Source organism: Simochromis diagramma, unplaced genomic scaffold, assembly GCF_900408965.1.
Source record: "Simochromis diagramma unplaced genomic scaffold, fSimDia1.1 OVJJ01000205.1, whole genome shotgun sequence".
Lineage (NCBI taxonomy): Eukaryota > Metazoa > Chordata > Actinopteri > Cichliformes > Cichlidae > Simochromis > Simochromis diagramma.
This window is the reverse complement of record NW_024386782.1, coordinates 9186307-9212762: the sequence shown is the minus strand read 5'-3', so window position 1 is coordinate 9212762 and position 26456 is coordinate 9186307. Positions and strand designations below refer to the sequence as shown.

General features: G+C 40.1%; 1 protein-coding gene across 1 annotated transcript in view; it reads right to left on the bottom strand.

Annotated features, from left to right (window-relative positions):
- The window catches only part of cdh2 (cadherin 2, type 1, N-cadherin (neuronal)), a 61735-nt gene that overhangs the window by 9778 nt on the left and 25501 nt on the right, over positions 1 to 26456 (bottom strand). The window contains exons 3-12 of the mRNA XM_040021510.1: positions 14125 to 14333; positions 9855 to 10022; positions 8745 to 8900; positions 5727 to 5871; positions 5290 to 5462; positions 4163 to 4300; positions 3494 to 3679; positions 2513 to 2766; positions 1681 to 1823; positions 516 to 749 (exon numbers count right to left, since the gene is read on the bottom strand). Coding sequence (XP_039877444.1) covers positions 516 to 749; positions 1681 to 1823; positions 2513 to 2766; positions 3494 to 3679; positions 4163 to 4300; positions 5290 to 5462; positions 5727 to 5871; positions 8745 to 8900; positions 9855 to 10022; positions 14125 to 14333 — 1806 coding nt within the window. The remainder of the gene's footprint in view (positions 1 to 515; positions 750 to 1680; positions 1824 to 2512; positions 2767 to 3493; positions 3680 to 4162; positions 4301 to 5289; positions 5463 to 5726; positions 5872 to 8744; positions 8901 to 9854; positions 10023 to 14124; positions 14334 to 26456) is intronic.

Sequence of the window (26456 nt, the reverse complement as noted above, 5' to 3'; positions counted from 1 at the left end):
GTTTTGATAATGCTGCTTAGGCTAAATTCCCAGCTGCGATAATCCAAATGCCATTATCCTATTAAGATATATTCACTGCGTTTCAACTCGCACCATCTAGTAGCTAACAAACAACAGATGAGTTCCTACACTCGTGTTTTGTTGTAAATTAGCATAAACAATTAGTGACTGCTGAGTAAGGTTAATATATTGTTTCATTGTCAGATCTGGCTGTGTGATTTCTACAGCGTGTAACTAATACACAAATTTCACATGTGCTTTGGAGGATAACAGATGTGAATGCTATAAATACTGTATGATTTGAGACTTTGGAGTTTTCTAATTAATCATCAAATGCCACTTTTTACTTTTCTTTTACATCAACAAACACAAACGTGGGCACGCAAGCACAAAACAGCCGAATTGCCTTCTGTCACACGCTATCTGGGGAACAGCAAAACGAAGGTTAGTTTTACTAAATTAGCCCAGGGCTCGAGCGCCTGAGCAGCACGGTGAAATCATAGTCTGTATCTTACCGCTGATTCTTGTTATGGTCCAGTTTCTCCGAACATCAGCGGGCCTGTTGGCTAACTCAAAGACGAATGGCCCAGCATTTGGGCTCAGGTCTCCATCAAATGCAGTGATGTTGATGGCATTCGGGTCTGGCTTTTCACATATTTCCACCTCCTGAGGGGACACCCGGGGCGCATTGTCATTGATATCCAGTAGGAAGATTTGGAGAGTTCCTGTGCCACTTGCTGGCGGTATACCTGTGTAAAATAAAAACACACATATAGTTAACATCAACTTTTTACGAGACACAAGATTTCCCAAAATTCACATATGGAAAGCAATACTTGCTATTGAAATGCCATCTCTCATTTCGCAGTTATTATACAGTGGACATAGAAAAGTAAAGCATGAAGTTTAAACTTTGGGTTCCACTCTAAAAAGCTTTTTGCTCTAGTGGAGGAAGATCCGCACAAAATGAATACTGATCTGAGAATTTAATCTTATGTGGGGAGATGGGCCGAAAGACTTGGATATCAGAACATTTAGTGTGTGTGTGTGTCTCTGAGTGTGTATGTTTGTATGTGTGTCTGAAGAACGTCTTCCTGACGAAGGGCACGGGTCGGGAATACTAAAGCAGACAAACAGAGCCCACTGTCGCTCCTCTCAGGCTCCTCTATGTATTCACTCAGCTAAGAGGCTTTTTTACCATTCAGGCCACGCTCAAAGGAGCTAGTCATCCAATCCTGACCCATTAATGCTGAGAAACCTCTTTATTGGTGGAGTTTTTAAGCCTATTGGCCTAAGCTATGCTCCGTAGAACAGGGTAAACCTGAACAGAGGTAAATCCCGCCAGTTCAGAGACGAGGTGAATACATCCACATGCTCTGGGATTGCTAGCACATTAACCCCCCAATAAGGTGCTCGGCGTTTCAGATGTGCCAAGTGCCTGGTTTAAGGTTGACCTTCGAGAATTGAGAATGTCTTTGTGGCTTTAACCGAGATAGATTTTTTTTTTCAGCAGATGCGTTGCACTTGTGCACTGGCTTCAGGTGAAACACATCACAGAGGTAGTCAAAGTGATGCAAGGTGGAAGATAGACCTTTGAGAGGTAGGCTACACTAGACAGCTAGGCTTCCTTTAGAGAAGTGAGTATTAGCTCTTACTGCATCCATCTAGATAGATACGTACCATTGTCAGTAGCCAGGAATGTTGCATTGTACAGATTGTTCTTCACGTAAGGTGATTCTCGGTCCAAAACGGCAATCGTTGTGATCCGGCCGGTGTTTGTGTCGATCCTTAACCAGTTGGCTGGATCTGAGAGTTTGGAGTACCTGAAGAGAAATACAAAGATTCACACAGTGACTCGTTATTTCAAGCCAGGTGTTATTTACCGAGTTCTCTGATAAAAGCAACGAGAATGTCTCAAAGGTTTAATTTTGTATTCTGCTGGAAAAAAAAAAGTCTGTTTCCAGCTTGGCATTTTATTCTTTTTGTCTTTATTAGTTTACACGGAATAAATATTTTAGACCATGAATTTTTACATAATTATTCTAACTTTGGAGAGCAGCCTCACGGGGGAAACCAAACTCAGTAGCTCAAACTAATTTGTAGGACAAGCCGTGGAATTACAAAGCTAGCTCATTTCTCATGGACTGTTTTCAAGCAGATAAATACTTCCACTGCCAAATAGCTGTGATGAAGAGGAAAAAAATAAGGCTGAAGAATGAGATGGAGACTGCTGCTGGCTGCTAAGTGTTATCTTAACAGGCCTAATGGAGAGAATAGCTGTCACCTTAACCTACCATATTACTCCATATTTTTCACACATGCTCAATAGCATTATTCATATTAGAAGCTGGATGTGATGTACTTGAAAAGGGGGAGAACACATTCGAGGAAATTGGGCTAACTTTAAAGATTAGAGGAATTCTTCCAAATTTCCACATCTGAAAGGTGGACTCGAATCTTTTGAAGAGGTGTAAAGTTTCAATCAGACTCTCCTTTTTACTGTAAAATGTACCTGATGGTTTGCTGCATGAAGCGATCAGGGTCCTGTGCACTGAAAGTGGTCAGTGTTGACTGTGGCATCATTCCCTCTTCAAGCCTAACGAATTTGGGGTTGGGCTCAAAGTAAGGACTCTCATTGACATCTATCACTCTGATGGAGACGGTGGCAGTGGACTGTCGGGGAGTGTGGATGCCTTTGGCCAGGGGAACTTCATTCCTCGCTTCCACTGTCAGCACATACGTCCTGCTGGTTTCATAATCAATAGGCTGAAAAACAATAAAGGAGATTGGAGTGAATCACACCTTAAACATATAGGGTAAACTAAATCACATGAAAGTTGTGGTTATGTGTCACTGATCTAAAAGCAATAACTAAATCATTTTCTTCGTCTTTGCCTGAAAAATGCTATAGCGAACACTTGCATTGGACAGTGAGACGAGATAAAGAGACTAAATCCTTTTATGGTCAGCTCAAGGATACAAAACAGCAGGAGAGCTGGTGTAAGAGATGCGCAACCAATCTTTTCCATTTGAAATGTGGTCGGAATTAACAAAAAAAAGGATTTTATTCTTTCATTATATTTAAAATTTTTGATTTTGCACAATATTTGTTAGGAACAAAGCTTTTACAAAATATGAATCGCTGTCACTAAATTAACCTTTGTAAAAAAAAAATAATCAAAAACAAAATCCGACAGGTGCTGCAATTTCTCAGTACTCGTCTACAGATGCTTTACACAAAATTATTTTTCTACTTTCAGATAATTAATCAGGGCGGATTGCTAATGGGTTTTTACAGACAAGAGGTGAGATGACATATGAGGCAACTTTCCTTCTATTAAATCCGTCCATCTCCTAATCAAATAAACATGCCACATGTTTTTCATGCCAGACCACATGTCATGTATCATTGCAAACATATATGCATACATATACTATGCGTTTCCATGGGATTACAGGCTGTTTGAAGAGCTTTTTCAATAGGAGGCTTTACCTTGACGACTGTTACCAAGCCCTCATTAGTGGTTGGATCAGTGGGCACGGAGAACCTGCCGGTGGGGTCGCCCCCGGTGATTTTGTAGACAGCATTCCAGGCCGGCGTGTTGGGCTGGTCCTTGTCAGTCACTGTCAGGTTAGCCACAATGACATTCACGCGGTTTTCAGGCACCTCGCCGAAAAACTGCATGAATAAACCATGAACACAGAGAGCAGCGAGCTGTTAGTGATACTGCTGTGGCAGCGAAAAATACACTGAGCCTTGCCTCACACGGCACAGCAGGACCGATCTTGGGTAAATAGATATCTAAGGTAACTTATCATGTCGTCATGGTCATCTCATTCCCCGTGCTCCCCTGATAGCACAACAGTAGCATTACAAATTTCAGTGATTCGCAGGCACAGCAAGTGCCTCTTTCACTCGGGCAGGCATCCCCTGTACTTGCATGTGTCAACATTTGGAGGGGGATATAACACTTTACGCATGGCTGGTAACTTGTATATCTGTGTATGGCTTCAGAAATGCAGGGCAAGCAGAACTAGGTAAGTGAGCAGAACCGATAGCTGAGTGCATATATCTACATTGGGGTGAAACAGGAGTCCTTGTGGTGCCTCTTTTACGCTAAGATTGCTGTGCTGACATCTCCGATATGAGCTTGGTTCTTACCGTCTCAGCAGTAAACTCTGGCGGGTTGTCGTTAATGTCAGTGACTCTGATGACAGCCGTGGCCGTGTTAGAGAGGCCATACATGGGATTGCCCTCCATGTCACTGGCCTGGATTATCAGTGTGTACTGTGGCACTTTCTAAAGGGAAAGAAAAAAGAGGCTGAATTAGCATCACTCCCAACGGCATCATCAAAAAAATCTCCATTTGAAGCTTCATAAAAACAGGATCCATTCTTAAGACTATTGAATTGATTGAGGCTCCCCATTAAGAAGGCAGCACACTGTAACTCAGTATTAATGTGTCCAAATAAAGTGAAACCAAACTGAACAGGCTAGCTTCATAATTATTGTGAGTGATGGTGGGTTTTTTATATTAATCTGGTTTATTTCCTGTGAGGTACTCTGAATTTGTTTGTGTGTCTCTGTGTGCGCGTGCGAAAAGTACATCTCTGCTCTGGACAGTATCACGAAGCTAACAAATGACTCTTTTCACATTAAAAACCACTCAGGTGATGGACCAGTTGCTAGGTAATGAGAGTCGGCCAAATTACTTTCATGGTGGCAACTGGCGGACATAAAATGGTGGCCCCCAGGGCGGAAGTGATTGAGCAGCCACCTCAGCCAGATTGCCCTCACTAGAATTGAACCAACTGGCAACTAGCTGTATATATTACTTTATTTATTATGAGATAGATCCCTGCAATTCCAGAGATAGAAAAATAAGATGAAAGTACAGCTTGTAGGCTAGAAAAAAGACAAAGAAAAGAAAAACAGAGAAGGTGAAAATGAAGAAAGTCCAGTTCTACTTCTCTTTTAATTCTAAATTAGAAATATTCCCGTTGGCTTGTTAGCGCTCAGACAGCCTTGATATATGTTTAAGCAGCTTTGGCATTCCTTTAAAAAGGAATCAAAACATAAACCTCAAATGTACTGATATATCTCCAGAGTAAGAAGATGAAGAACATTGAATATAATGGATGGCCTTGCTAATGAAGGTGTCACTTAAATGCAGGTGCAGTATGCCTATTAAAGCAACCTTCTTAAACACTGTTTTTACAGTCAGAGTAAGGTAGTAACAGTATTTGAGCAGATTAAACAAGCACCAAGGAAAGAAAAGTGTCAAATACCTCTCTGTCCAGGCCTGCTGCCACTGTAATGATGCCTCCGGTTTTGTTGTTGATGGTGAACATATTGGAGGTTGGACTCTCGGGATTCTGAGACAAGATCTTGTAACGTAGCATCCCATTGGCTGTTTTGGGGTCATCTTTGTCAACAGCCGTCACCGTCATAACAAATGATCCTAAGGGATAGAAAGAACGAGACAGGGTGTCGATATTTTCACGTCACTGCTCTAATTGGCAATCAAAATACATTAGAAGTTCAGCGAACGCCGCCACGCTGAACACAACTGGAATTATAGCTCTGCCGTAATACATCCTTAATGCTTTTGTTTTCTTATAATACAGCTGATCGCTAGACAAAGTGATAACACAGTGGCCACCCCAGAAATGCCATCAATACTCTTTAATCTGCAAACACAGTGGTAGAGAATACACTTTATTACCTGGCTTGGAACCCTCTGGAACGGTGCCATTCCAGATCTGATGGGTGAACTCGGGTCTGTTGTCATTCATGTCGATCACATTGATCACAATATCAATAGGGTTTTCAACTTGGTTTCCATTCAGGTCTACTGCATGAGCTCTTAGCTGGAGGAAAATACAAACACATCTGTACTATAAGCACTGTTCAAGTAAAGGATGTTCTCATACACATAAACAACATCTGGGCTTAAACCACAAAGCACTTACTCAGTCTCACCTATCAAACTTTGTGTTAAAGCCATTACAAGAATTAGTCTTATACCAACTTGTGTGCAGGTTACTGCTCATATACAGTGCCTTGAAAAAGTATTTGGAGTACTTTTCCACGTTTTGCCACGTTACAACAACATATTTTAACAGAGATTATATGTGATAGCCACATAAAGTGTGGCGTGCATTTGTTTTCAGCCTCCTTTACTTGGATAGTCCACCTATATGTACTTTAACTTCATTATAAATACAGCTGTTCTGTGAAGGCTTCAGAGGTTTGCTAATTCAAATGTATTTATATAGGTCCAAAACAAACAACATGTGCCTCAAAGTGCTTTATATTTTAATGTAAAGACCCAACAATAATACAGAGACAACTTTAAAATAACCTCCTATGAGTAAACACTTGGCAACAGTGGGAAGGAAAAACTCTTTTACAGGAATCAGGATCAGAGAGCAATCTGCAAAAGACCAGGCCCTGTTACAGTACCGTATAACTAAGGGAAGATTCGGGGTCACCTGATCCGGGCATAACTATAAGCCTTATCTAGAAGGAAAGTTTAAGTCTAATCCTAAAAGTAGAGAGGGTGTCTTTCTATCGAATCCAAACTGGGAGCTGGTTCCACAGAAGAGAGGCCAGAGAGCCTCAGAGAGCATAAGTGAACAAAAAAACCCATCATGAAAACCAGGGAACATACCAGACATGTCAGCGATAAAGTTGTGGAGAAGTTTATAGCAGGGTTGTATTATGAAAACATATTTTGGGTTTTCAGTATCTCACAGACCACTTTTCAATCCATCATCTGAAAAAAAATTATGAAACATAGTGGTGGCAACATCATCATGTTGTGGGGAAGTTGGCGAGAGATCATGGGAAAGTGGATGGAGCTAAATACTGGGCAATCCTGAAAGGAAACCTGTTTGAGGCTGCAACATTCTTGAGACTGGGCGGAGGTTCACCTTCCAACAGCGACAACGACCCTAAACATACAGCCAGAGCTACAATGAAATGGATTAGGTCCAAGCCTATTCATGCATTAGAATGGCCCATTTGAAGTCCAGACTTAAATCCTATTGAGAATCTGTGGAAAGACTTTAATATTGGTGTTCACAGACACTCAATCTGACTGAGCTAGAGCTATTTTGCAAAGAAGAATGGGCAGAAATTGCAGTCTGTCGATGTGCAAAGCTAGTAGACACAAACCCCGAAAGACTTGCAACTGTAATTGCAGCAAAAGGTTCAAAAAAGTACTGACACAAGTGAGCTGAATACAAACGCACAGGACACTTTTCAGATGTTTCTTTATAAAAAAGATGCATATTTTTTTTTCTACTTTACAATTATACCCTTCTTTGTGTTGGTCTATCACATAAAATCCCAATAAAATTCATTTATGTTTGTTGCTGTAACATAACAAAACATGGAGAAATTCAAAGAGTACGAATACTTTTTCAAGGCGCTGTAAAGACAGCTATGCATGTATAACAAAAGATAAAGGACGACTATATTTATTCAAATGAAATGCCACAGCTGCTTCATGGATGTCTCGCGAGACAAATACATTCTGGTTTAACTCATATCACATTTACCATATTCATCATTTATCATAGTTATACTGCTGCCTAACATGGAAGCCCATTTGTTTTATAAGACTAAATCTGATTCACTGCATCTTTTTGCCGTTCAAGTCCATTTTGTCCAACATAATGTACGCTTCATGCCTAACATGGGATTTAAATTCACTCATACATGAGTTGTCATACTTTTATAGCATAAAAGTATAAAAACAAATTATAAATTCAGAGTTATATCTGTGGCAGCGAATATAGTTACTCTATTAGATCCAAGCTCTCTAAACAGATTGACAGATACTACTTCTTAACTCACTGTGATAATTCCCATCAAATGAATGAAGATAAAGTTCACCAACTTGTAATGAAGAAACTCACACGGGTAGAAATGGTATATAAAATGAAGCCAAATCAACTTAACTGACACATTATTACAACAGAGCTCTACACACACACACGCACACTGACACTACAAAGGAGAGGATAAATAAAATCTTTATGATTTTGTCGGTTTTCTTTCAGGTGATGTGATGTATCGAGTGCAGCAGCAGAATAGCATCATCTATTATACCGGTACTAGTCTTTTACCACAAGTTGCTGTGTGATTCTTATACCTGGTGCTTGAATTGCAAAATATTCAGTGGACTTCATGTTACAGTGTCAAGTGCAGACAGCAACATTAATAGAGGAAATTGCAAAAACTACAAAAGAATTACGGACACATAGCTTAAATTGAACAAGCATAGACATCTGTGACTTTGTGACCTTCCAAGGCCAGTTGATTAGACTTTACAAGACGAATATGTCAAAAGCTATAATTTCATTTAAACTACAACCTTTATGATTTTCTACCATATTGCTTTCAAGCACATTATTTAAGTCAAACTTAATGGAATGGAAAAACCACTAATACAGCAGCATCGCAGCTCATTGTGATATATCTAACACACATGCAATTTATTCAAAATCCTTGAAATTCTCAGACGGATAAGTCAGATTTCCTGGGAGACCCCCAGTCTTTATGGAATCTGAGATTGTTAAGGCTACACATGACTCTTGAGCACATGCCAATTGGCAGGCACGTACAGTACTACCACAGAACATTTCTCTTTATAATCCAGAATGGAAAAAACCTTTTCAAATCACAAGGAATTATTGAAGAGGGCCTTTGTTTCTAACTATTTTACATGACTCACATGGAAGCTGGAGATGTGCTCCCGATCAAGGGGCTTGTTGACAGACAGCTCTCCGGAAATTGGGTCGATGATGAAGATTCCAGTGGGAGGTTGGTCAGCACCAGGGCCTGTCACGCTGTATCGCAGGGATCGGTTTTTATCATGATCTGATCGGATCTGTTGGTATAAAGATTTGTTAATGATAGGGCACACACACACACACACACATATATATATGAATGAAACCCACCCAATAATCCCTGAATTGCTAATTATTTCTAGTACTAATCAATGATTTCAACAGCAATCACAATATTGGTTTAAAAATAGGTTGTTATGTGAATACAACAGTACATAAAATGAGTGTCTACATATACACGTATTGCAATTCTCTCTTGGCTGTCTATCCTGCTTGCCATGTAAGCTGAGACCCCAGCTCCTACACTCTTGATCCGTTCTGAGCAAACTGAGCTTTTCCTCTTCCTGATATCACCCACTAAAGCCAATAAACATCCCATCAAATATGGCCGGATTAAAAATAAATCATACTTAGAGAATGTACAGTACTTAACACTCTGTAAGAAAGTAAGCTTAATATGCTGAAAGGATCTACTTCTTAGCTGTCTCAAGCTTTCCGTGTCCTCTGTCAGCCACCCACACCTAGCCCTGACTAGAGAATTGGTGTAAATGAATTGGGTTGTGTCTGTCCTTGAGCCATGAAAAAAGGAGTGTAATATCTCAGCAGTCAACCGAAGAGCAATTATGCTCGTGAGCACTTCAGATTTCTCCCTGCTTCTAAATAATGCCAGGTTATACTGGTACCGACTGCTCCCTGAAACAAAAGATAAATAATACAGTGGGGGGGAAAAAACCCTAACCTTTAGCAAAGTGCTGTAAATATGAAGCATTTTGTTCAAGGCACAAATCTCCTGTCTCTGACCCTTTGAGTGAAGGCTCAGGGTAAGGACGAGCCTGCAAGGTTGTCATATAAAGCAAAAGGCTTTTTTTGGTTTGTGTGTGTGTGTGTGTGTGTGTGTGTGTGTGTGTGTGTGTGTGTGTGTGTGTGTGTGTGTGTGTGTGTGTGTGTGTGCACGCGCGCGGACATGCATGTGCTTGTGTGAAGTACATTACCCGGACAAGCTCTTGTGGGAATGGGCCTCGTGAGTTCTCTGGGACATTGATTGGGGGGATGACCCAGTCTCTCTTCATGCGTTTCAGCTGGCTGTCCATGTTTCGTGGTGGAAATGCTATTTCCTTTAAATCCTTGGACATGACTGGAGGGACAGCGCCTTCCTGCACCTGGCAAAAGCAAATGATTTAGTGATCACATGTATGCGGTCAAGTATGAGCACGTACATTTTTAGCCCTGCGAGCGCACGGCTCTGTGGACGGTAAAGCTTGAAGTTTAAATGCCACAGAAGTTTTTCAACAGTCACTTTACATTATGCAGAGACGGTTTGTACAAAGATTCTTGCATTTTAGACTCCTGATGACTTTAGTGACCTGACTCTACCTCAGACACAAGCATCAGGCGGACAACTGTGGTTAGAACAAATGAATTTAATTCAGTTTAGTTTATATAGCAACAAATCACAACAAGAGTCACTTCAAGGTGTTTTATATTGTGAGGTAAAGATACTACAATAACACAGAAAAACAACCAGATAACCCATTATGAACAAGCACTTGGCAACAGTGGGAAGGAAAAACTCTATTTTAACAGGAAGAAACCTCTGGCAGAACCAGGATCTGGGAACTGAAAAGACCAATTAATGCATGCCAGAAAAATGCGGTACGTTCCCTTCAGGATATAAAAAAGAGCAAGTGATTCTTACACTTTTGTCAAGACGTTCCTTTGCAATTACATGTATTTATTTTATGGGTTAATAGCATTCATTGGCAAACACTAACATGGTGATTTCAGAATATAAGCATGATAAGGAAACACACTACGAGTTCTGGTTTGCTTTAAATGGCAGACGTCTTCTTATGTCCTGATAAAATACACCCACAGAGATAGAGCAGCTTCCATAATGGATCTGCCATCCTCCCTCGGCTGTAATGAATGAGATTTGAAACAAAGGAGGATGGTACCTGAAAGCCAGACACTAAACACACAGATGGCTCAAATTGCCTATGCTGCTCCAGAGACTGAGGAGACTGAAGTAGTGCCAGAGAAAGTTAAAATAACCTTGAACAAAACAAGGCAGAAAGGAAAACAGAAAAACAATATGCGAAATCCGTCAATGTCAATCTATGATAGCTGGAATTTTAATGGAGCTGCCGTGCCCCTTCAAGTATCTCCCCCACTGTTATTTTTATGTAATTAATTAAATGTTGACCGGTCGTGAGGTAGTCAAGTCCTACAAACTACAAAGTACCCTATGCAAACACAGAAATTAATTACCACTTTCTCACCTTTATAACATGACCCATATCCCACACTCCCCCTCCTCTAACATCTGGGGAGCTGTTGCCGAGCTTCCACTAATCATGTTTGAAATCCGATTATACTGCTTTCACACATTGGAAATGCAGAGAGGCAAGCGGACAGATAGTGAGGGAGCATGCTTCAGAAATATCTATTACCCTATTAAAATGGGTGTGAGTGAGAGCAGTAATTATTTGCAACTTGTGTCTGGAATGATGAATGGCATGGTGGGTTTGTTCTGCCCAACGCAAATCTATCTCTGGTACACTGGAGGTCTGTACCAATCCACACTCCGCGAACCCCTCTTCATCTTCCGACTAGGAGTCTACTTCAGAGTGCAGGAGAGTGTTTGGCTGAGTGATGGCCTGAGTGTTTGTGAGTGTGTGGAAAGGATTTCATATGTGTGTGTTTCCCCTTTTAGGAGAAATTCTTCTTTCGGATACTGAAATGTTTTCTCCTCACGGACTGTGGCGGAGCTCAAGTTCTAATGGAGGTCAAGACAGTGGGCGAGTACACACTCATGTTAATGAGGATATTGTTTTGTTGTCATTGATTAAAATGTTTCCCCAAGGCTGGAGCATTCAGGGCACTAATAAAAAAAAATGTAATCACTGATGTGATTAAGAGATGCGTGATGATTCATGACAATAATTGTGCTAGGGGAAGATAACATAGCCGCTCGTGACCTCGTAAACGTGGAAGATACGGGAAAGTCAATCCCTGATTTCATTACAAGCAAATCAGGCCAAATCCAGCAGCTCTCACCAGATACAGATCAGAGTTCAGATACTGATAATAAAGTTAATCATTTGTATACACATGTATCGACCACGTGAGATTCGGATTTAGCAATGCAGAAACTGCGAAAAGTCTATTTTTACCTGATTATTTAAAAAAAGATATTTACCTGTGACCACCCAACAACAGTGAGTAATGGTATCATTAAAATCACATATACCTGCAGGAGTCCCTATAGTAAATGACTGTCAGTGGCTAACGATGGTGTTTTGAAAAGCCCACTAAGTTTTATTTCGGCCAAGCAGACCACTATGCCTGCAGCACTGATAGTAACTACACAGAACTGTCAGTATTAATTCTAGAAACACACAAAATACTATCGATTTTTTATCCGTGTTGCCAAACATTTAAAAATGAATACTTCTGGGAGTTTATTTAAGTCCAGTACTGGGATTGAAATTAAAAGAACATTGGTCTTTTGAAAAGAGTTTTCAGAAAATTCAGAAGAGTCTCCAGAAGGCCAATGAAAGTTTTTACTGACTACTTGATTTTAATGAGTACTTACATAGCCACTTAAAAGCTCATTTTTAACCTTATAGTAAGGGCTAAACTGGACAGTAGCAGATGAAAATAGTATCTATGTACAGTAGTTTGCAAAAGTCTTGAGCCACCACTCATTTCTTTAGATTTTTCTATTAAAATGGGAAATATCTGCATTTATTGAACCGTGCAAACATAAATTAAAAATGCAGCATATAAGATTAAAAAAAGCAAAGTTTTTATACTTCTAACAAACTTGAAAGTCAATATTTGGTATGACCACCTTTATTCTTTAACACAGCCTGAATTTTCTTTGGCAAGCTTTCTAGTAATTTCTTTAAGACGTCTTCAGGAATAGTTTTCCAGACTTCTTGAAGGACATTCAAAGTTGTTCTTTGAACATTGGCTGCCTTTTGTTTTGTTCTCTGTCAATGTGATTCTACACTGCTTCACTAATGTTGAGGTCCAGGCTCTGGGGAGGTCAATCCATGACTGATAGTGTTCCATTGTGTATGTTTTCTGTCCAGGTATCCTTTTTCTGCACTGACAGTGTGTTTGGGGTCATTGTCATGCTGCAAAATGAAGCCAATGCCAATCAGATGTTCTCCAGATGGTACTAAAGGGTGTGTGTTTGCAATTCAGTCAATTTTGAAAAGATCCTCAACACCACTGGCTGAAATACAACCCCAAACCATGACAGAAGCTCCACCAGGTTTCACAGATTCCTTTAGATATTCACCTTCCTCTGTATATACTGTCTGAATTTAAATTCCTTTCTCTATACGACCTGTTACCATTGATTTTCAGTCTGGTTCTTGTGTAATTTTGCATAGCTCAGCCTTTTCTCCCAGTTTCCATTCCTTAAGAGTCTATTCTTGATAGGCACCAATAGGCAAGCACCTAGATAACCCGAAGGACCCGATGTGTCTCTCAGATACTGTGTCAGATGGATTTTTTAGCATCCTTAAGGGCATGACTTACAGATGCTGTTCATCTGCTGTAGATAGTGTTTAGACCTACTACTGTTACGTTTGTCCTCCACTTGTCCAGAAGGAAAACATCTGGCTCTTTGGGAAAAAAATATGAGGAGTCGCTCAAGTCTTTTATATATTACTGTATATGTCTGCACTGTAAGCAGATATTTCCTAATTGAGTACTTTTTTTTGGGAAAATTCCTTTGATCTCCTCCCAACCACAATGTTGACGTAAGAGCACATGGTCATTCAGACTAATTGCAGATGACTGCACAGCACATCCAGAGGAACAGTTAGAGCGGTACACTACAGCTCAGGCAGATGCTCCCCATCTTCCAAAGCACTAAAAGAGGTGTGGCCCCTTTTGCATGATAAGGCAATAACCTCACAATCACAAGGCATGCTCAGTGAAATCAACTTTATGGGGAGCTATTCGGCATCTGCTCTTGCTACCCACTGACCGTGTTGAGTGTATGTTTGTGCTCCTAGTAAATTGACACATTAACTTTTAATTAGCAAGCATCCATCCAGTCTTTCGGAACACCTGCTACAATTTAGGGAAGTAGTCAACTGTGAATGTGAAGTGCACCTAATAAGTGTAAGTTATTTGATGCAAGGGGAGAATTGACCATTCAACCTTTCTTTATGGCACTAAACATCAATCAGACACTCAACAAACAAGTTAAAAATGTTATAAAAAGGGTTGAGGTGTATTCACCTGCTGCCCGGGCACCAGCGTGACTTGGGCCACCCATTGCTGCTGAGTGCCGGCGTCACTTGCCGTGATCAGCAAAGGTGACACAGGGAGTGTGGAGCGCTGAAGAGTCCTGGCAGCATAGAGGACTCCGTCGGCCTCTATCCGAAAGTCAGATGGGTTGCTGCATTCAAACTGCATCAGACCACCACGGCCACAGCTGACAAACCTCACTGCAAGAGACAGAGACAAATAGATTTGAGTTCAAAATTAGTTTAACTGTAAAGCCCCAGAAAATAAAGAAGAAAGAGCTAGGGATATAGACAAAGGAGAAGGAAGACAGGCAGCCAGACAGAAGGTCCACAAAGGTTTTCTGATTCTCCTTCTCATACTCATACATTATTCACTTCAAGCTGTGCCCCAAAGGTATTGCTCAAAACAGGTGCAGCGGAGGAGAAAGATGGAAGGAGGAGGAAAAAAATAACTAAAGAAAAAGAGAGGACGAGTGCCCCTCAAGGGCTATTAATGAAAAGCCCCAAAAACCCACAACAATACATTAACAGTGAGATGTATAAATCAGACTAGTCTACATGCTTCCCCGTGTTTAAGAAACTACGAGGCAAGTGCATAAACATGGTTTATTCTGCTAGTTAAATGCTATTTTCTTTCCATGCAGCGTTGTCCCCGATGACACACATGGAAGCCTTCTGTGGGGGACTGCAATCCTCGGAAGACAGGTGCGTGTGTTCGTGTGGGTGTGGGCATGTGTGGGAGCGTGTATGAGTATTTATTTTATAGGCGAGTTCACAAAAAACACACCGAGGCGTCAGACAGGTGGACTTTCGAGTCCCACTGGTGCCTCAGTGGCAGTGGTACAACATCGGTTCATGTTACAAGTGAGTGACAGTCCAGCACAACCTATGTAGCTCTTGCAGGTGCGTGCACAAGCCCATACACACAAACATACAGACATACTTCGACACTTAAGAACATCTTTGTGTGATTTCTTTGTGTATGGGTATGTTTCCCCGTTAACCCACCCCACACCCCAAACATCCCACCCCCACCCCATACTTGAAAAACAGATATATCATTTCTATGGCCGCTCTGCTGATGCTGCTTTGAATTATTAAAGCAGATGTGGAATAACTTAACAAAACCCTTGCAGGTGGGTGCCTAATCTTCCTTTGTGCCGCTTCCCTGGGGACTTGCTCATGTCTTCAGAGCATCATCTGCTCTTGGAGAGCATGGAGTTCCTCTGGGTTTTGAGGATGCAGCAGACTTGCTTAAGGTCTACTGGAAATCCCCACAAGCACACCACATCTTGCAACTATTAAATCTCTTGGTGATGACAGAAGCGAGAAGAAAAGAGAAAGAGAGAGAATTAATCAATGAGGTTGCCCGAGGAAAGTTTGAAAATTGGCATGCAGTGGAATCACATATTCATTCTTCAAAATAGGAAGAGAACATCTTTTGCAAGGACCATGCTCTGCATTCCATTACAAGCTTTTCATATCCAACAGTTCAAATAATAAAGATAAAAATGACACCACCTTTCTTCCATACTGGAATATACTCTCTATTGACCTTCCCCCTTCTGGTTCAATTACCCTTGACCATTTGTTTTCTTCTTGCTGACATCAGATAAATGACCTTCTCCCTCTGAAGGTTTTACCTTAAAGACAGGTACACGCAAACTCAGAGCCTTCAGGCTATCATGATCCAGCCCAAGTCAGCAGCTACTCAGAGGCAGAATACAGAGTAAGAGGCTGTCAAAGTCAAAAGATTCAAAACGCTTCACACTGCGTAAGGTAGGTAGTCTCACACTGCTTTGACTGAAGTGAATTAAGAAATATATAATCCTTTTCTGCAAATGTTCGTAGATTTGATCAAATTAGCTGGTTATTTTGTTGATTAGATAATGACCTGCAATTGCAGGAACAGAGAGGCTAGTGCTTGGTTGATTATTGAAACAAACCCTCCAATATTTTTATCCACCTCTGCATCCTTTCAGCTGTACTAACTAACCATTTCCTCTCCTCCTCATTGTACTGAGTGACACTTCATTCAGGTTTTTGTCAATAAATAGGAATGACATACAAACAATGGTATGTCTAACCATAAAAGGCAATTAATAGACAACAAATGTCTATCTAGCCCAACTGGCTTCTCCCCCCCCCAAAAAAAAAAAAAAAAAAAAAAAATACCTGACATTCATGGCCCCACTTACATATAAATACATCTAGGTGTTGCTCGCTCTCTCAGTTTGGAGGTTCATACCATATATTGCCTCCTATTTTCCCTGTTCTGTCCTACTGGCACTTTTAACAATGAGTCTTTTGTAAATGTGTGCAGACATGCACTTGACAGCAGCATTTCCCCCGTGAGTTTTTTTAAGCCCAGGCCTCTTCTTGAGCTGAGCTACAGCTCCTTAACATTGCCTGAAATTTGGCCATCAGGACACCTCTGAGAGGCCCTTCAACAGTCAGGCCCCACAGCAATTGCTACAAAAACTCCCAGCAGGCACAACCATTTCCAATGATAATGAATGTGAATGTCCTGCATGTGTCTATTCATTTATCAGGCTTGCTCTGGTGGCTTATAAAACCAGAGAAATGTGTAGTGTGGCACTGCTGCTTATCTATAGCTAGGTGTGTTGGCTCCCTAAGGTACAGGGTGAAAAGAGGTCTTGGTTGCCACGCCCTAACACACATGTCATCGTGGGCACAACGATGAAGGCTGGAATTGGGCAGAAATGCCGATACAGCATGGGAGGAGGGGGGTGACTGTGGATTGGGGTTAAAAAAGATGGGGGAGCACAAGAGAGAGAGAGCTGGGGAAACAGGCATGTCAGCAGAAAGGCCTCTCTGACTAATGCCCTTCACCGGGGCCCAAAATTACCTCCAACTCAATGATCCCATTCACAGCTTAGATGCCATCCCCCCCTCTTGCCTGACAACACAAAAACCCCGACTAACCTCTCCATAGTGCAAGAGTGCCTCTCTATTGTCTGATGAGTCACGTGACAACTCCAACTCAGACAGACACAAATAGTTGGAGAGAGAAGGGGTGGGGGTGCGAGAGAGATGCACTTAATTTCAAACATACAATGTGAAGGCTGTGATTTCACGGAAGCAAAGAATATGTTCCACAATCTCATCTTTTGTGCCTGCCTGCCAAATGCATCGGCTGCAAGCGAGCAGGCTGAAAGTTCCTCCTAATGCGCTATAAATGTGACGCGACGGAAACTTCTCGTGTGAGAAGTATCAATATGCCATCATTCATTTTATGGGAAGTGAGGTCACTGACAGTTGAGAAATACTCAGCGTAGGTGTTGCATACTGAGGTAAATGCCTCTCTGACCCAGCACTGGTAAATCTGCACCTCTGACAAAATGCATTCCTCACTAATGAATGTGACCACGTTTAGTACAGTGGCCTGCACTGGCAAGGAGACAATGCGATATGAAGCAGAGGCTTCCACTGAATGTGCCGTGAGAGACATCCATGCCAGCACCACTGTTTATAAGATCCCGTTAAGCCCCCACTGAAGCTCGCACTCTCGTACTTCAATTCAAACTGCTGTGATATTAAATTCTAAATTGTTGCAAGATTAGTTGTTTTTTTTTTTCTAATGCTATTACTACACCTTCAAAGCTGGTAAGTAAACAAACACCACTGTGCAACTTAATACAGCTGTTTTCATATACTGAGCTCATTATTTTCAAGCCCTCCTATCGATATCTATATCTCTAGCAACATATGTGTTTTATAAATTATGTCAAATGATGGCTATTTTGGATTTCTGTACTCAAAAGTACAGAAATGATTGCATCATGCAATATTAAATTCTCATAAAACAACAACTCACTCATTATATTAAAAGCTAAATATTGATTCATTTAAAAGGCACATAGAGGCCCATGGTATGTTTGTGTTTTTTCCCCCCTTTCTTTCAAAAATAGGATATTCTTCAGAGAAACCAACATGTAGCTCAAGCTTGGATCTGGGAATGATGATACTGCCTTTTGCCAGACTAAGCCCTTGAAGGCGTTTTACTAATGCATTGCACTTCAAACGCTCAAAAGCATTCCATGCATTTATAGCTAGGCCTAAAATATGTAAGGGATTTGCATGAAAAATATTGCAGTGTTTATTCTCTGTTCAGTGTCTCCAGCAATTAGGGAAACTAAAGAGGAATTGCATCAGAGCATAAACACATTTAACAAGCATCTGGCTCATTTTCCGAGCTTGATTGCAGTGACCATTCCCCTAGTATTTGGTTTATGCATATGGTTGGAGATCATTTTTTTTCTCCCTAAAATTGCCACTTCAATTAGGGAATTATGAAGAGGCTCTCAAAAAACACACTGATACTACCTTCCCTTATCACATACACATACATATTAGTGTACACACTGACTGGGGAAGACAATATACAGCGCAGGCATGCCTAATCGTTCACACTGGGGTTTTTAAGCTCTCTTGATCTAGCAATCTGGCCCTTAGGAGATGGAAACAAATTTAATTTGTTTTGATGTTCTTTCCTTCTTCTTCCTGTTTTTTTTTTTAAACTTGCATTAATATCACATTTGTACATTTGGTCATTTTTTCTCTAGGGTACAGCAATCCCATTTATAAACTATTGTACTCAAAGACAATTACAATGCAAGCAAACTACCCACCAGGACAAGAATCATCTCCCTTTTCTCCAGGAGTCTCAACACTTCTCCCTAGTCCTGTAGGATACAGTGGTTATATTCCAGCAATGAGCCACAGGGAAACATTACCCCTCTCCACTGGCTGCCCAATGCGAGCACATCAACTGCATGCTTGGTACATACCCGCTGGGCTCTGACTAGGCTAAAATGCTAATCAAACGCAACCAACCACTTCCTAAAATGATCTTATTCCAGAAGAAGAAAAAAAAGTGGTTATTTCAAAAGAAAAATGTATGATAGTAGGTCTCTTTTGAATAAGCAATAATTAGCCTTTGAAGATGAGTAATCTCACTGGGTTAGTAGTGAAAGAGGGCAAGCAAAGGAACATCACAATTATGTCCAGGCCTTTGTTGGTAAATGAAACGATCCTGTGTTTTCCAGTACAATGACAGCCGAGCATTGTGTGGATTACCGTGTCAGTGAAACGAAGAACTGATAAGGCTAAGCTGCATCTTTCTGCAGTTATCAGTGCATAGCTACTGGGGTTTTGTCCTGCGAGTTATTGAGACAAGCAGCTTGATACTCAGGCTTTAGTATGCCATCACGCTGACCACATTACTAACGTGTCAATTACGCTTACTCATCACAATCCTTCCGAGGAAAGCTCTGTGACCCCAATGTAAATGCCCGGAGGTAAAGCTGATTGCATTGTTGTTGCATTAATAAGTCGAAAAATAAAACAACTAAAATTAGAATGGTTCTATAAAAAAAAAAACACCAAAAAACAAAAACATGGTTCATAGTTTCCTTCATCTTCAGCACCAAAGAACTATAATTGACACTGAAAAAGTAAACTTATAATTACTGCACACTATGATAAGGCTAAATGTTAGATACACGACCATATATTAAGAACACAGACTCCTATCTCTTAAACAAACGTCTACAATGCAGAGCCTCTCATTTAAACCAAAGTTCAGCGAAATGGGTTGTTTAAGTTTTCAATTCATGTCTGTAATAACTAACCTTTGACCTTATTGTCATTCTTGAGTCATCACCACAACTTACTTCTCCTTATAGGTACTAACAATAGTCTTTTTTTTTTTTTTTTTCAATCAACAAAAGGCTTTGATGACGAAGAACAGAGGATAGAAAAAGGAAGAGGGGTTAAAAAAATTAATATAAAAAGGATAAACAATTTGGTCGAGGTTGACTGAGACACTGAGAAACGTTTTTGGAAATCAGATTGTGAGTAATAAGCCTAATACGCCATTTTAGGTGTTCACATGCATTAGCTTTTATTGTTTCTCTATTACAGAGGTCATTCTCTTGTGACCATACACTGCAGTAATACACAATCTAGCAAATGCTCCACTGCACTCTGCATCTATCACTACTATGCCAATGTGTTGCTACGACGCTGCTGCGTCGCATGCTTTTTCAGCTGAACAGAAAATTAATGCATCCCCGAGGCTCTGGTTGGGTGAGATATAACCATAAATATTAAACATCAGATATTGATTGCTTTCATTTATGTATCTGCTGCTATGAACTACGCAAGAACTTCAAATAAATCTTTAGGTGAGATAACCTTATCCGTCCTATTATTTTCACTTTTTTAGATTTTTTTTAGATTTTGACAGACACAATTAAGATACTGTACTATTAAACCTATTAGTGAATAAGCTAAAAGAGCGAGTGGTATACAGCTTTAATTTGCTGGTTAATATTCAAAAGAGAAAAGTATAAAAGTAAAGCAGTCTATTACTGAATCAGCTTATCACTATGAGCCCCGTGTCTCGGGTTTCAAGCTGAGCTGTTATTTTCTGAAGAGGCTGATCACGAGGGCCAGGCACTAAAACTGCCTTAGTGCAGCCTGTAATGTGACATTATTAGGGTCTTTTGATCTCAAAGGCACAGACTCGAAGCTATTTAATTCTTCCCCTTGATCATTCATGTCAAAACACCATCATAAGAATCAAAGAGACAAAAAAAGGTAGCAGTGGCCAGTGATGAGATAACCTCTGCTGGCATGTTCAGGCTTCAGGTCTTTGAAAGATTGTTTTAATCATACCAACAAATTCGTTCCTGTCACCATTTGTTTCTGAGAGACGAAACAAAGAAATTAGCCGCAATGTTAAAACCACTGACGGGAGACAACGGCGGCCATTGTCTCGTCACAATGCAGTTTGTGAAATAAGAAATAAGAATCTGATAAGTAAGACGTCTTCACATACACACTTAGTTGTGCAGGGAGTTAAAAAGCTAGAAAGGACTTTTAGTCGGAGACAACAAACCACACTGTTAATTAAAACTTTGATTTGGACTGGACCGAGGTTGTGCAAATGAATGTTCAAGACAAGGCTATTTCCCAGCAGATTGACCGCAATTTTGATAATATTACCAGTTGTTTATTAGAATGTGATTAACTTCTGACAAATTGCCTAACCTCTCTATGTCAAGTAATGACATGGAGTTCATTTAATATAGAAAGTCAGTGGACCTCGATGCTGAGATGCCTGCTTTTCAGACACTGCATGCATACTTATAGAGTAATAATACTGTGTTTTAATATAGTTTTATAGGTGGCGGTGCACAACAAACATGAATGTCTACCCTTTTAGACGTGCGCACCATTCAGTTATTTTAAACGGAATATGTGACCTTTGACTTCTGAACGAGCTAGATCCCACTCGGCATTGTTGCCACGTTGATAATATTCACCAATATTAACTTTGTGCTAGGGCTGGGCGATATGGCCTAAGATTCATATCGCGATATAATTTGAAGCATGTGCAGTAACGATATATATCACGATATATTCTTTTCTTCTGTATAACGTATTTTCCATACTAAAAATCCTTTTAATTTTCTCAAAAATTAAAAATTAAGAGTGTGCGTTATGTATGAATTCTGGTTGCGCTTACTGACCTCGAACCGATTTCTGTGTGCAGAAATCTGTTAAAAAAATGTTTTAGTACAACTTTGGTAAGCTGCACAGCTTGATGGATTGTCAGAGCATTACGGCTGCCGTAGTGAGGAGCTTCGCTGAGTAATCTGGGTCCAAAACTCCACTTCAGGTCCCAAAGTCAAACGAACACTAAGAGTTAAAAACGGTCTAAATTCTTTCATCTTTAATGAAATCATCAGCGTTGCTGCTTTACCAGGTGTAACAATTAAGTTTAACATCCATGAAAACAGAATTTATTAAATTTAACGGAGTTTACGCCGAAACATTTCATAGCATGTTCTCACTGAGAGATTTTTGAAACTAATTAAAACGTACAGCTCTGCTACCACTTCCAACATAAATGAAGACAGAAAACTAAACAGCAGTGGCGTTTGCAGGGTTACTGAAGTTGGACTACCTGGTATAAAATGTTGTGCTACCTGATTGCTAGCGACACAGCTATGTTAGCATAACATTAGCACAGTGAAGCTGGAGGATGAACGCCAACTTTTTTTCCACTCAATAAAAGTTAACGTGAGGGATTCTGGTGGTCAGGGACAAATGCAATCGTATAGCAGGATGCTATAAACGGGCCAAACTTTAGTCAGGAGAACAACTGAGATTATTCATCCACAATACGAGGTTAGTTATTAATATACTGCTACAACATGGGAATAGAACAGCTGCGAGAGAATTCAACATTAATGAATCAATGTTACGGAAGTGGAGGAAGTGCAGTTTTTGGCTTTCCCCATATTTCAACAGTGCTTCATCTCTTTGCTATGACTGTCGCCCGCCATAATTTGCAGATGATAATGGTTTTAGCCGCTGCGATGCTTTCGACCAAAACAGGCGCAGCTTGATGACATCATCAGCATGCGTTATCGCGATAGAGTCAAAATCTCTATCGTTGGCCAAATTTATATCGTTTCTATCGTATATCATTTATATCGCCCACCCCTACTTTGTGCCATTGATGATAAATGAAAAGTTTAAAAACTAAAGACAAGATGGAAGAAACACCCTTCATGTTATGAGTGTTAATGTTGCACCAGAACCAAGAAGGCACTCTGGAACTTCTCTGATAGCAATGCACATTCGGAAAGCTGCAAATAATCCGAGTCTGAATCCAAGGTAACTACAAAAACCAAGATATAACAGATAGTGAAACGCTTGTGTTTTGTGTGTCTGACAGAAAAAAGAAAGATATATCAGAATATTGGCTTTTTAAAACACCAAAAACATTAGTATCGGCCTTAAAAATCTTATACTGGCAAAGCCAATGCTGGTAATTTTTATGTGAAAGCTCCAATGCAAGTCTTTCTAGATTGAAGTATCAATTCTATGGTAAGAAAATATGATATTGCACATATGTGACAGTTCTCTCTATCCCAGGTATGTCTAAGTGCATATTAACATGAAAATGACCAATGCCTGTGTGATGACAGGAGCGTGGTGAAGCAATCTTACGTTTCCCGTGTCTGCAAAGAGCCTAACAAAATGGAATGAATAATACTTCGATTCAGAAGCACTACTTCCCATCTGTTTGTTGACTCATAATTGCACATTTACAAGTGAGTGGAAGTCAAGCAGACTTTTAAAGTGGGTGGAATAAAAAAACAACATCCTGTATACTGGAAAACAATAGTAGAAAAATGTACAAGGCATAATATGGAAGCCAGGTTTATTTCTGTGTGCACCGTACATACAAAGGAATTTTATTTCTTTCACCTTCTTTCAGCTTTTTTTTCCTGGATGTGTTTTCGTGCTTGACTAATCTCAAGCACAAATGGCATCCTAAAGTCGACCCGATGTTTCTTTTTTTAGCTTTGCTTTTTGTGTAAGGACAGAATAGGACATTTAGGGGGTTTTTGGAGTGCAGGGAGATCAAATGTCTCCCAAGCATTTGCAGAAATGCCCATTATAGCTTCAACTTATGCTGAGAGCTAATCCACCATGATCAACTCCAGTTCAAGGACTGCATCTGAATATAAAGTACATGTCTTTATTTTAACAATTTTCTCAGCAATGATGACTCAATATTAAACAAAAAGTGATAGCTAATAAAAAAAAAAAAGGATGCATATTTTTTTACAACGTCTCTGCCTTCACGGGGAATAAAGCCTGTGCCTACTTTGCATAGCTCTGTTGTCAATCAAACCCATGCAAATGACTAGTTCAGGTAAAGACTGTTACAGTCCACTGCATCCAATTACAAACCTAACCACACACACACAAACATGTCATTTTTGTTCACTTTTTTGATTTTTCTTCTTAAGATTCACACCAAAAAAAAAAAAAAGTATGCTTACACATTCTCACATATACTGTTTCCCTTTGTGCATGCTCACAACAGTCCAGCGCAGCGAGTTGGGGGATTTTATACAACAGAGAGTGCCTGTAAATGGAGGGATGTGATTCACTTACCTGCAGAATATCATGTAAAATAAAAGCTGTTGGGGAAAAAAAATGCGTGGGGATATGGGACCAGTTCCGGGGCCATTATGTCACGTATAGCACAGTCACAAGTTCATGCTGAGCTTTCGAGAACAAAGCTAATGGAATTCCTGCTTCTCTGCCTTTGCTGTGTAGAAGTCAGGGCACAGGGAGAAACAAGGAGAATGCATGTGAATCTGCTTTGGCTGGGAAACAAAGCAGCAGACAAAGGAAGATGAGGCTGACAGCCTCTGGAGTAGACTATTGTATTGTAAGATCGAGGCTGCTTCTGCATCTCTCTCGAAGAAAGAAAGATGAATTACTGAGTCATCCACACAGGAAAAAAAATATGTATGCATCAATATAAACTGTAAAAAAAAAAAATGCATTAATCAGCTGAAATGTTGCTATAGGGATGGAATGTGGATTTTTACATTTCAAAGCAAAAATATTAGAGTAGGAGAAAAGGAGCTGAGAGAAAAAAAATCACTCTTTTGCCAAAAAGGCCACAAGGACATTTAAATGCTTCCCTTTCAACCTAAACAAAGCAAATGAGTCATCGTGGTAGGCAGACCTTTACAGTCACAGCTACCAACCATTATCCTCATTTTACTCACTTGCCCTATGCCACACACCATGAGACACTTGGAAATCTCTCTCTCCCTCGCTCTCCGAAACCCTTTCACGTGAACAAAAACAAAGCAACGTGATTTTGAAAATCTCGGCACTGTGGAGTTAGCGTGCATCTTCTGAAACGCTGGGTAGAAGAGACAACGTAAAAACAAAAATTTACCATCAAAACAATGACAGGAAGGAAAAAAAAACCCTGTAAGGACCGAAATTCTTCAAAGACGGGGATTACTGCCACTGCCAATATACAGATTTGAATCAATACGTGTCAAATTCTGCTTGAAACACAATTAGCCCGTGTTTAAAGAAAAAGACGGAAAATACACAGAAGGAAGATTAAAGGTAAGTCCAATGTTCCCCTCAAAAGCTTGCACGTCAACACATGACAGCTTGTTATTTGCTGCACCAGTCGAAGAAAGCAAACAGCGAGGAAACCATGCATTTGTATGAATTTACAAACAGTGTCTTAGTGTGTCAACTGAGCTTATCCTTTTGCACCGTTTCTTTTGGTTCCTGGGGATATCAAGCCACAACTGAGATGGTGAATGTGTGCAACTTCTTTTGACCTGACTGAACCTTCGCACCCCCACACTCAGTTTGAGCTCAAAGAGATCAGCTAAGTGGAATGGAGTGGAGTGTGGGGGTGGTTGGGTGCTGTTATTCTACGGCTGCATCAGCCACAAGCCTTTACTGCGAGGCAATTAACATCCATCTCAAATCTTTATCTCACAGCTGAATTTAAGTTTATTTGAGTCAGAATATAGAGGATAAAAATAAAAAACTTGGATCAAACACACACTTAGATCAAAGCGGATAAAAAGGTGCAGGAAGAAGAAAATCTTAGAAACCTGTCCTTTGTGCGAACAAGGAGTTTAAAATAAGGCAATTTACAAGAGCAAAATGACTGTGTGGATGCAAATATACATTTGGGCATTAACAAACATGCACAAAAACAAGCAGGTGACAGCATAATTCATACACTGACAAGATCAAAAACAGAAGAGAAGCAAAAAAAAAAAAAAAAAAGCACGACAACCTTAAAATGAGCTGCCGAACTGGCCATTTTCTACAAATCCCGAAAGACACAGATCATCTGACTCATACTGTGCAACAAGCTTTTTATTGGCGATTCCACAGTTTCATTACATCAGTGGAAATACACCTCTGTTTTAAAGTAGTCTGCCAAAAGTTTACTTTAAAATGAACTTCTCTGTGGAGAAACAGTTTCTTGGCGTGATCTCTTGAACTGATTTTGTGTATTAGTCTAAGTGTCGTTTTCTGTAATGCTGTAATTGTTTTAAATGGATATTAAAAAGATTAAAGAAAAATATGTGGCAATCGTGCAGATATTTAACTTTTTCTAATATAGCAATTTTTTTTAAATTGTTGATTTTTAAAATATGATTTGCAAGCAAACCGCACAAGCAATGCTGCCACCAGTTGTTTATCTCATTTAAGTAGAAAGTCGGTATGTTGCGCGTGACAAGCAGTTTGGGTAGAATTCAGAATTTTTATTGATTTTTTTCACTTTGTTTTTTTGGTTTTTGGTCTTTATTGCAGACGTTTAGCCTCTGTCGCACAATGTGGCACCAATTTGTAAAAGAGACACATCTTTCTGTTGGAGCTGCTCACTTTCATATGCATGACTTTTTCTCTTTTTTTTCTGGGCAGAAGCAATTT